This window comes from Marmota monax, unplaced genomic scaffold (genome assembly GCF_021218885.2).
Source record: "Marmota monax isolate L192 unplaced genomic scaffold, Marmota_monax_Labrador192_F-V1.1 WCK01_AAM20220418_F8-fsc00074, whole genome shotgun sequence".
NCBI lineage: Eukaryota > Metazoa > Chordata > Mammalia > Rodentia > Sciuridae > Marmota > Marmota monax.
In genome coordinates, this window is record NW_026694232.1 from 5,290,702 (window position 1) to 5,303,128 (window position 12,427).

General features: G+C 36.4%; 1 protein-coding gene across 3 annotated transcripts in view; it reads left to right on the forward strand.

The window, feature by feature from the left end:
* Kcnmb2 (potassium calcium-activated channel subfamily M regulatory beta subunit 2) overlaps positions 1 to 12,427 on the forward strand; it is a 250,360-nt gene that overhangs the window by 220,490 nt on the left and 17,443 nt on the right. For all 3 annotated transcript variants that reach the window (XM_046466872.2, XM_046466873.2, XM_046466874.2), the window contains exons 3-4: positions 5,441 to 5,611; positions 7,922 to 8,117. In XM_046466872.2, the coding sequence (XP_046322828.1) occupies positions 5,441 to 5,611; positions 7,922 to 8,117 (367 nt within the window). The remainder of the gene's footprint in view (positions 1 to 5,440; positions 5,612 to 7,921; positions 8,118 to 12,427) is intronic.

A 12,427-nucleotide genomic window follows, 5' to 3' on the forward strand; every position in this document is an offset into this window, starting at 1 on the left:
AGCCTAGAGTGAGTGAAGGCGGCAAGAAGACAGGAAGAACAGGCCATGAAAAGATGATGAATGAAGACATCTAGGTGGCTGGGATGCTGCTCCCACACAATGCCCACTCCTGGAGGAAAGATTTGCATAAACTAGTTCATGAAGAGAACTTTAATGATGATAACAATTAATTTTGTACACTGATAACTAAAATAATAAATACCTAAAACCTTCTATATATGTATATCAAATACATACACATTCTTTGTACAGGGAACCAAAATATTTAGCAATCATTCCAGAATAAACCAGCCAATCAGAACAGATATGAGCCATAAACACGGGTAAGGTCATTCTGGAGCACAAAGCTAAATATAACCCTAAATGTACACACAATTGTACAAACAATGGGCATCTCTTATTCCCCTGCAAATTCCACATTTGATTCTATTCTGGTTTCTTTTCCAAGAAACATGAATAAACAGTGATAAAAATATTAAAGGAAAATGTGGTCTGTCTTGTGCATTTTGGTTTTTGTTTAAAGCTTAAAAATTGGCTTAAGAGCTTCCTTCTCAGTTTTCAGGACCATTTGTCCTGTTTCCAGTTCCAATAGGCCAGCAGCTTTCCTACTCCCACTGCCCTGCAATGCAAAGCTCCCTATCAAAATAGGAACTGAGAGTGCCCAAGCTGTATCTTGATCAGCAGGAGTTCTGGAATTCCCAAGCATTGACTTCCTACCCCCACTTCTCATACATCTCCCCAAGCACCAACACCTCCAGAATTTTCTCACCTTTTCTTTCTTCTCCTGCTTGCTTCAAATCCATTCCTCCATTCCTAAGCTTTATATATTATTAATTTCCTTGCCATTCTGTCCTGCAGATAGTCTTTGAAGAATGGTAGAAATTTTATGATGGTCTAATATTCATGTCATTAAGCCATAGCTCCCACTCCATTTTTTTAATAAGAGCTTTATAGTTGTACATAGTGGTTTGGTTCATCCTAACAAGCTCATACATATGTGGAAATTGATTTCAGTCCATCATCCCCTCCTTTTCGCCCCCCTCTCCCATTCTCCTTCCTCTACGAGATTTCCTTTTCCTTGTCTATTAATTTGTATTTAATTGGTTCTTTATTTTATCCTACCCTTTCCTCCCCCTTTCCTTTATTTTACGCTAGCTTCCACAGACGAGAGAAAACATTCAATCTTTGAGTTTCTGAGTTTGGTTCATTTCACTTAGCATAATTTTCTCCATTTCTATCCATTTACTGGCAAGTGCCAGAATTTCATTCTTCTTTTTGGCTGAGTAGGACTCTATTGTGTGTGCATTGTAACAATCACAATTTCTTAATCCATTCATCTATTGACAGGCATCTGGGTTGATTCCATCATTTAGCTATTGTGAATTGTGCTGCTATAAATATTAAGGTGGCTGTATTGCTGTAGTATGCCAATTTTAGATCATTTGGGAAAACACTAAGGAGTGGGATGGCAGGGTCATATGATGATTTCATCCCTAGTATTCTGAAGAATTCCATACTGCTTTCCAGAGTGATTGTACTAGTCTACCATTCCACCAACCATACACAAATGTACCTTTTCCCCCACAACCTCATCAGCATTCATTGTTGTTCATATTCTTGATAAATATCATTCTGACTAGAGTGAGATGAAATCTTATATAGTTTTGATTTGCATTTCCCTGATTGTGAGAGTTATTGAACATCTTTTTCATTTATTTGTTGTCCATTTGTGTGTCTTCTTTTGAAATGTTTCTATGTAGTTCTTTTGCCTATTTATTGATTTGGTTATTTGTATTTTGGGCGTTAAGTTTTTTTGAATTCTTTATTCTGGTTATTAATCCCCTATCAGAGATTTTCTCCTATTCTGTAGGCTCTCTCCTTCACCCTCTTTTTTTTTTACATACATGACAATAGTGGAATGTATTATACTCATTATTACCCATTTACAATTTGTTATGCAGGAGTTTTTTAGTTTGATGGCATCCTACTTATTGATTCTTAATTTTATTTCTTGCACTCAGGGAGTTTTGTTAAGGAAGTTGGTACCAGCACTTATATGGTAGAGTATGGACCTTATCTTTTCTTCTAGCAATTGTAAATATCTGGTCTAATTCATAAGTCTTTGATCCATTTTGATTTGAGTTTTGTACAGGGTGAGAAAGAGGAGTCTAATGTCATTGTTTCTACATACAGCTTTCCAGTTTTCCCAACATCATTTGTTAAAAGTCTGTCTTTTCTCCAAGATATATTTTTGATGCCTGCATCAAATATCAGGCAGGTATAGGTATGTGGATTTGTCTCTGTGACCTCTATTCTGTTCCATTGGTCTTCAAGTCTATTCTGATGCCAATATCATGCTGTTTTTGTTACTACAGCTCTGTAGTATCATTTCAGTTGGTATTATGACACCTTCTGCTTTGCTTTTCCTTCTTAGTATTGCTTTAGCTCTCTGGGTCTCTTATTCTTCCAAATAAATTTCATAATTTTTTCTAATTCTATGAAGAATGTCATTGGTAGTTTGATGGGAATTGCATTGAATCTGTATGTTGCTTTTGATAGTATGGTCATTTTGACAAAATTGATTCTTCCTATCTAAGAACATGGATGTCTTTCCATCTTCCAAAGTTGTCTTCAATTTCTTTCTTCAGTGTTCTATAATTTTCATTATAGAACTCTCTTACCACCTTAGATTAATTCCCAAATATGTGTGTGTGTGTGTGTGTGTGTGTGTGTATTTAGGTTATTGTGAATGGGATGGTTTTCCTAATTTCTTCCTTGGTTGAATCACTGTTGGAGTTTAGGAAACTATTGATTTATAGGTGTTGATCTTGTATCCTGCTACTTTGCTAAACTCATTTATATCTAGAAATTTTCTGGTGGAGTTTTGGGTCTTCTAGTTATAGAATCATATCGTAATTTAACAACTTCGTTTCCTATTTGTATCCTTTTTGTCTCCTTTTCTTGCCTGATTGCTCTGGTTAGTTTTTTTGAGGACAATATTAAATAGGAATGGTGAAAATGGACAGTCTTGTCTGTTCCTGATTTTAGAAGAAATGTTTTTAGTTTTTCTCATTTAATATGATTTTGGCTTTGTGTTTGTCATAAATGACCTTTATGATGTTGAAGTAAGTTCCTTCAATTCCTAGCTTCTCCCGTTTTTTTAACCTCAATAGGTGTTGGATTTTATTAAAGGCCTTTTCTGTATCTATTGAGATGATTATGTGATTTTTGTTCTAAATTCTATTTAAGTGAAGAATTACATTTACTGATTTCTGCATATGTTGAACCAACCTGGCATCCCTGGAATAAAACCTATTTGAACTTGGTGTATTATCTTTCTTATGTGTTTTTAAATGGAGTTTGCTAATATTTTATTAAGGATTTTTGCATTTTTGTTCATCAGGGATATTGGTCTGTAGTCTTCTTTCCTTTGAAAATGCATCTTTGTTTGGTTTGTTAACAGAGTTATACTGACTTTATAAAATGTATTTGGGAGTATTCCCTGTCTTTCAATTTCATGGAATAATTTCAGAAAGACTGGTGTTAGTTCTTCTGTAAAGGTCTGCTAGAACTCAGCTAAGAATCCATAAGGTCCTGGGCTCTGCTTTTTTGGAAGGCTTTTAACTGCAGTTTTTAATTTCATTACTTAATATTGGTATGTTTAGGTTTTCTGTATCTTCCTGAGTCACTTTAGGCAGATCATATGTGTCTACAAATTTGACAATATCTTCCAGATTTCCTGTTTATTTAAGTATAAATTTTCAATATAGTTTCTGATAATCCTCTGGATTTCAGAAGGATCTGTAGTGATATCTCCTTTTTTATCTCTGAAATTGTTGATTTTCTTCTTCTCACTCTTTCTTTTGGATAGTTTGGATAAGGGTATGTCAATCTTATTTATCTTTTCAAAGGACAAACTCTTCATTGCATTAATCCTTGTATTTTCTTGTTCTCAATCACATTGATTTGGGCTCTGTTTTTAATTATCTCTGTCTTCTACTGGTTTGGGAGTTAGTTTGTTCTTTTCCTGAGGCCTTGAGGTGGAGCATAAACTTACTTATTTGGGATCTCGCTAATTGTTTACTGTACGCACTCAGTGCTATAAATTTTCCTCTTAGAATTGATTTTATAATGTCCCAGAGATTTTGATATTTTGTATCTCTGTTCCTGTTTATTCCTAAAAATTTATTGACTTCTATTCTCATTTCTTCTTTGATCCATTCTTCATTAAAGAGAGTTTTGTTCAATCTCCCTGTGTTTATGTGGTTTCTATTTTTCTTACTGTTGATTTCTAGCTTCATCCTTTTATTATATTTTATATGGGATTATGTGATTTTTTTGCATTTGCTATGATTTGTTTTGTGACTTAGAATATAATATATTTTGGAAACTATTATATTCTCAGCTAAGAGACAGGTAAATTCAGCTGTTTGGGGTAGAATAGTCTGTAGTTGTCCATTAGGTCTATTTAATTTGTAGTGTTATTTAGGTTGGAGATATCTTTATTGATTTTATGTCCACCCCATTTTTTGAATGAGAACCTTTATTAAATATTTACATCAGTCATTTTGCAAGATGATCTGCCTACCCTCATCTCATTTAGCCATTACAAAGCTTTTAAATGTTATTTCTACTTTGCAAGAAACTGGGAATTGAAAAGGCTAAGGAACTTTTTGTTGATCACACAGTTAGTAAACAGATTTGAACAGGACACAATTTGACTTCAAGCTCATGTTCCTATGTTGCTTCTCTAAAACCCCAAGTAAAAGTACTAATAAAACTGTTCAAAGTTATGAAGACCAGCCTTGATTTGACTAAAACTTTTCTAAATCACTCAAGTATTTACTCATATAAGAAAAAGTAGGCAGGATTACCACCCCACATCTTCACACTGCTTATAAATCTCAAGCCAAAAGAGCCCTAAGCACCCCTAAGCTCGAGAAAAATGTTAACCAAAATAGCTTCTGTCTATCCCTACTGAGGGAATAGCATGATTAAATTGATAGATTTCTGATTTATGTTGCCATTTATTTGAATTAGGTATGCAGAAATTACAAAATATATCAATGGTAGATGACTTGATAGATGGTAAAGTCAATGAACCCAAAGAATTATTTTGAAGGTTGAGGAATTGCTTTCTTTCTGTAGAAATGGAAAGAAGGAACATTAGTTTGCCGTTAGATGTGAGCCTCAAGGTAAATAAGGAGGGTCCCTGTCTGCTCATGTTATGCACATGTGTACGTGTGTGTCCGTGCATGCGCACATGATACGTTGCAGGGTTAGAATTACATGCTGGGATCCAGTTGCACTCAGGCAGGTTCAGAAGTGTCCTCTGGGTCTCTTAGCTCCAGCAAGACAGGGGTAGAAACGTACCCGTTCTCCAGGGGCATACTGATTAACTTTGAACTTTATTTAATATTGCATTGTTTTTCAACTTTAGAAATATCTACCAAAAAATCAGGGACCACGACCTCCTGGACAAAAGGAAAACAGTCACAGCACTAAAGGCTGGAGAGGACCGAGCCATTCTCCTGGGACTGGCCATGATGGTGTGCTCCATCATGATGTATTTCCTTCTGGGAATCACACTCCTGCGCTCATATATGCAGAGGTAATGCCACTGTGCTGTTGGGGCACTGCCATTTGTCTCTACCCTCATTGCTCAGTCAACCCTGAGGTCATCTTCCTCACCCTCTTTCCTATGGAGAACTTCCAGAAGTGCCCCTCATATAATATTTTAATAATGCTATCTAATAATAATACTAAAATAGTTTTATATATAAACTGCCTATTATTGCCAAAAACTTTTCATACATCGTTTTATCTTCATGACTACACTGTATGAATATCCTCATCAAAAAAAAATAGGAAAACTGAGGTTCAAAGAGAGGTAACTTGTCCAATGTCACATAGCTTTAGCATGTGGCCAAGCCTTAGCTTCAAAGGCATAACCCACTCATCTCAGCATCTCTATTCTTGCTCCTTCATGTCTGTTCCCACCTTCATTCCTTTTCCACCCTGCATCGCCCTTCTCCCTCCCTCTACGGCAGTACTTCTCAATGGCACATCTCACAAAAACTTTAAAAATGCTGATGCCCAGCCCCCACCATCATCCCAGAAAGTCTGATTAAACTGGTTTGAAGTGGGACCCATTCATTAGTATCTTTTAAAACTCCACCAAGGGATACTACTATACTGTCAAGGTTGAAAAACACTATTGTGCATCGACCTTTTAAAATAACAGATTTTGAACCCTTTTTTATTTAATACCCCTAGATTTACTGAGTAGATGGGAACGCAAATAAATAGTGAGACAGTTGGTATGTTCTCTCCTGAGCTAGTAGCAGCATCTCTAGCTTCACTGTTGACCATGAATTGGACATGAAGCTCAGGTGAGCCCAGCATCACTAAAACTAATGGGGGAAGTCTCACAACAGTTCAGCTTAAAGTAACAAGATCCTTTCAAATAAAAAATTAAAGTTTCAATCCAAAAGAAAAGAAAACCATTTGGGGGCATTCATTTCTCAATCTAAATTAATAGCTTCATTTTAGAAACAAAAATCTAGCTGAAATACAGTAATTTGCTGAAATTAAGGCATCATCTTTCACATTTGTGGCTGTTCTGCTCTGTTTCTCTGATGGCCTTCAGCTGTGCTCCTTCTCAATGAAAGCACTGATGCCTCACGCCCCCAGAGTTCGTTGATTCCAAGCCCTCTTTCAAATCCTCACATCTGCTTGGAGCCATCCAAGACTTTTTCCTCGTTGTATAAGCAAAATCTGACCATCCATGTTCCAGGAAAATACAGTTTGCCACACCAGAAGAGAGTAGGTGCAGTATCTTGCCTCTGGCATAGAACTTCACACATTCAAAAGTGCAGAGAGCTGTGGATGTCAAAAGGAAAGAGTATTAATCTTCACAAAAACATGTTGTTTTCCAATCACTATGGTAATCAGTTATACCCAGAAGCAAAACATTGATTGCTGGTGTGTTACTTTCTAATTACAAATGTTAACCTTGATCATAAAAGTAAAGGCATTCTAAAATTAAAGATGACCAATGGGCAGGTGGACTCTTTCCAGTTGAGAGGCCTCAGGGCATCCTTGTTAACCCATTAGTCTGCACAGATGGGTTTCTTTTCTACTGCTTTATGGGGAGGCAGCACAGCATAATAGAATGAACCAGGACTTAGAGAAATACTGGATTTTGTAGAATCACAACTTCTATCAGTTATCAGCTACATGTCTTTGTACCTGTTACCTGATTTCTTTGACCCTTGATTCACTCACCTTCAAAAGGAGATAATTTATGTGAAACATCAATTAGAATTCAAAGGATTCAATAAGTAATTTCTCTTCGCCTAATCCAGGGGTTATCTTTTTTTCCCTTTTTAGAATGACCGTACGGCATTGTATCTCTGACTTCCATCTGTCAAGTTGGACCCCAAGCCACTCCACCCCTTTTTTCCTCTCTTCTGCCCTTACACCTTCTCTGCCTACAAACTGGGCAGAGGAGGAGGTGCAGGTGAAGAAAGCACCAAGGGAGGCATAGCAGAGATAAGGACTGGTGCAAGGCAAGAAGTTATACATGCAGAAATACAGGGCAAGCACAGATCGTTATTTAGAAATATACTTTGTGCTTCCCATGGAATTCAATAAGAAAAAATAACTAACCAATCAAGCCTTGGAGTATATTATGTCCAATGGAAGTCACTGAGAAAATTCTCAGGTTCCAAAGTTTGTCTATGCTATGTTAGAGTTTGCCTAAAGCAGCTCTGTTCAAAAGCATAAACTTTATGCAGACGGATGTATTATAGATTTGGAAAAGACTTCCAGCCCAGGAGCTGAGCCACCATTCCCTCTGCTCACATCTTCCTTGCCAGTAACTCTCGGCCTTTTGCTCACTCCTTCCTTTTCTCTGTAGTGTGTGGACTGAAGAGACTCAATGCACCTTGCTGAATGCGTCCATCACGGAGACATTTAATTGCTCCTTCAGCTGTGGGCCAGACTGCTGGAAACTCTCTCAGTACCCCTGCCTCCAGGTGTACGTGAACCTGACTTCTTCTGGGGAAAAGCTCCTTCTCTACCACACTGAAGAGACAATGAAAATCAATCAGAAGGTAGGAGCTTGGCACACTGTATCCATGCACCCCCACAGAGCTCCGTGTCCCATTTGTCTCTCTCTGAAGTTCCCCTTTGCCAGCATTTCAAAGGAAAATATCACCAGGAAGTAGGCCCTGGCCGCCTCCATTCACAAAACTCACTATTTGATTCTGGCCTGGAAAATACTTTTTCTCTGTGCAAGCCATAGACAAGTCATGCCCCATATTGTGGTAATGCAGATTTTGCCTTGACTTCCATTTGGGAAGATAAATTTTTCTTTATTTTTATGCCAGCAGGCTGAGTCTTTCAAAGTAGGAATAGAGCTTAGTTAGAGATGTGCATATCAAAAACTAAGTATTTGCCATGTACCTGGGAACCAAAGGGTAAAACTGCATTGCTATATTTTGTTTTTCCACAATCATTATCAGTTGGTTCTTGGACCTTGAGGATATAACTTAACCTCTTTGAGCCTTAGTTTCCTTTTCTCTAAAAAGATGATAACAAATAATCACCCTGCAAGGTCATTGTGAGAAGTAGAACAAAGGATGTAGTGTTGAACAGAGCTCAGTACCTAGCACAGGATAAATTTTCAACCATGGTCACAGTGTGTGTGTGTGTGTTTCTTCATGTATGTTGTATTCATAGAGGTTGGCTGCACTGATGGAATCATGCTCAGCAAATGTGTATTGTGTTAAAGCTCAACATAATATTTATATTAATAAAATTTGGGATAACCAGTAAGTTTCAGGAGAACCAACCTGCCATTATCAATGTTAACTTATATTGAGTTTTGGATTTTATAGTAGCAATTTAGATGTACAGAATACTTTCATATGCCAAGACAATCTAATATCACTCTCCAGTAGAACAATAGGCTTTTATTCCCAGAATACAATCCTCATGTACTCTAATCTTTCATATAAAAACTTCATTATAATTGCCAGGACTGAAATAATATAGCTTCTAGTTATGTGGAGGGTACAATAGCTTGGAGGTTCAATACTAGAACAGAGAGAGTAACTAGAATGTATGTCAACATATCAGAAATTCACCCTGTGTTTTAGTTACTAAAACTTCAGAGAATTCTTGCAAATATCTCTGAGGACTCACCTTAATGAATATTTCAAAGAATGTTATTTGAAAATGTTTCTTCTGATTTTTCTTTCATTTGTAGTATCCACAAACAATAGCAATCTTAAATCTGTGCTGCAAACACCCTCACAAGGTGTTTGTTTTTCAAGATCTTCCCTCAAGTCAGATTTTTAAATCAAAGCTGACCTGTAATAATGAATACCTATAAAACTTTCAAATAGCCAAGGAATTGAAAAGGAGCCAAAGTTGAATAGGCACCAAAAAATGGGACTCTTTCCATTTTCTCATTTTGACATTGGATCACTGCAGCCCTGAGATTGCATTAACCAGGCTATAAACAGGGAGTAAAACTACCATTAAAAGTCCTAGTTATATATTTAAGATCAGAATGTTTTCTCCTATCAGAATGTTCTAGGTCATTGTTTGGATTATTTGCACCACTACCTTAGGGGTTTTTTTTTGTTGTTGTTGTTGTTGTTATTGTTTGTTTGTTTGTTTGGGACTGGGGATTAAACCCAAGGGCGCATAACCACAGAGCCACAACCCCCAGCCCTTTTTATTTTGAAACAGGTTCTCTCGCTAGGTTCTTACAGCCTCACTAAGTTGCCAAGGCTGGCTTTGAACTCAGGGTCCTTCTGCCTCATCCTCATGAGCCATCACACCCGGCCCCACTACCTTGTTTTTAAGTGGAAATTATAACACCTAACCAGAAACAGGCATGAAATGAAAACATAAAGCTCAAGTATTAGAGATTCTCCCATGTAAATACCACAAGAGTAAAGAAATTAAACATTTCCTGCACTCCAAAACACCCTTTCTACCTTCTCTCAATAGCTTCCAGAGATGACCACTGTCCTGCCTATTATGGTAACTGTTTTCTTATTTTTCTTCGTAGTTTTATACCCAAACGTATATCCTTAAATTCTATGCTTTATTTTTGCCTCATTTTAAAAAAATTATATAAATGAGATCATATAGAAAACCTTGTTCATATCTGGCTTCCTTTTCACAGTGTATTTTCAGAGCCCTTCTATTTGGTTGTGGTTCATTTTTGTGTCTGTACTATGTTCCACTGTATGAATATGCCAATTCATTCATTGTACTATTGATGGACATTCTGAGTTAACTACAGTTCGGGGCTATTACAAATAACACTGCCCTAGGTATTCTCATAAATGGCTCTTCATGTTCGAGCAGACATATTTCTGACAGGTATAAACCTGGGAATGAACTACCTAGATCATAGAGTCTACATATCTTAAAGTTTAATAGATAATGACAAATGGTTTTCTAAGTGTTTATAGGCATTCATATTCCCACCAACTCTGTATATACAGAGTGTTTTTATCACTCCAAATCTTCAACAACAATTGGTATCATCTGTGGTTTTTAACTTTCACTAGTGTGTTGTTGTCTCCTACTGGTTCTGATCACTAATTTTGTCGAGCTCGTTTTCATTTAATTATTGGTCATTTGGATATCCTCCTGTGTGCAGTGTCAATCCAAGTCCCTCAGCTCCTTGGTCTATTGGGTTGTTTCTTCCTCATACTCATTATAGGAATTTTTAAGCCTAAATATGAAACCTCTGTTGGTTATGTGCAGCAAAAATCTTCTCCTATCATGGGTCCTACTCATTGTCAGAACAATATCTTTCAATAAAAGACGTGTCTAATTTCAATGTAGGCGAATTTTGTCAATCTTTTCTTTTTGTTTAGTACTTCTGTTGTCCTACTGAATAAGTCTTTGCCTACCTTGAGGTCATGAAGTCATCCTCCCAAATTATCTTCTAGGAGCATTATTATTTTTCTTTTCTCAAATAGAATACAATCTATCTCAAATTGATTTTTATATAGGGTCAAGATTATGAGGTTTTTCATATATATATATAGAGAGAGAGAGAAATATATATACACACACACAGCCACTATTTTTAACATCCTCACTGGATTTTTTTTTATGATCCTACTTTTCCATCTGTTTTCTCAGAAACTACCTCATCTGTCAAGTGTTCTTTTAGTGTCTAGCCTAGAGATTACAATGTTAGTTTTGACTAATTGAGGATGTTAAAATATTTTAAATTGTCATTATTTTCTCAACTTACATATTATTATCATTTTTATTATATATATAGATATACTCATGTGAACATTATTATTACTGTTGTATGTAGTAAATATTAACTTATATGGGCCTCCATATTTTTCCACTTTAAGTTTTTTCAGTCTTTTATCTCTGCTCTTCCATCTGGGATCCTTTTTCCATTGCCTGAAGAATACTCTCTAATTAGTATTTATTTTAGTGCAGTATCTGGTGTAAAGAATTTCTCAGTTTTCATTTGTCTAAAAATACTTTTTATTTCACTTTTATTCTTGAGAGATGAATTTGCTGAGATCCAAACTCAAAGTTGGCTGTTCTTTTGTTTCTGTTGTCATCTGGTGAAATTGTCACTGTTCAGGAATTGGTACTCAGCTTAATTTCTGCTTCTTTGAAGGTAATCTTGGCCTATTTAGAGATCGTTTCCTTTTTCTTTCTACAGTTTAACAGCTGTGTGCCGAAGTGCATGGTTATCTTTATTTAGCCTTCTTAGCTCCCAGGCTTCTTGCCCTGTTCCTTGATGTTGTCAATCTTAGTCAATGCTCAGACATTGTCTCATCAAACATTGTCTCCATCCTCACTTCCTCTCTCTTCTCCTTCTGGGACTCCAATTGGTCATATTTTGGCTTTCTCATTTACATCCCCTCTGTGTCTCACTCTTCTTTTTGTATTTTTACTCTTTTTGTCTTTCTTTACTTTATTCTGGATATTTACTTAGATTAGCATCCCTTCCTCAGCTCCAACTCAAGGTTTTATCTATTAATCTCATCTATTAAGTTCTTAATTTCTCTTATTTTCAGTGCTAGAATATCCACTTGAGACTTTTTTATCATTTCTAGTTTCGTGCAATATTCTAATTCTTCTTTTTTTAAAATTTTTATTGTTGGTTGTTCAAAACATTACATAGTTCTTGATATATCATATTTCACACTTTGATTCAAGTGGGTTATGAACTCCCATTTTTACCCCGTATACAGATTGTAGAATCACATCAGTTACACATCCATTGATTTACATATTGCCATACTAGTGTCTGTTGTATTCTGCTGCCTTTCCTATCCTCTACTATCCCCCCTCCCCTCCCCTCCCCTCCCCTCTTCTCTCTCTACCCCCTCTACTGTCATTCATTTCTCCCCCTTGT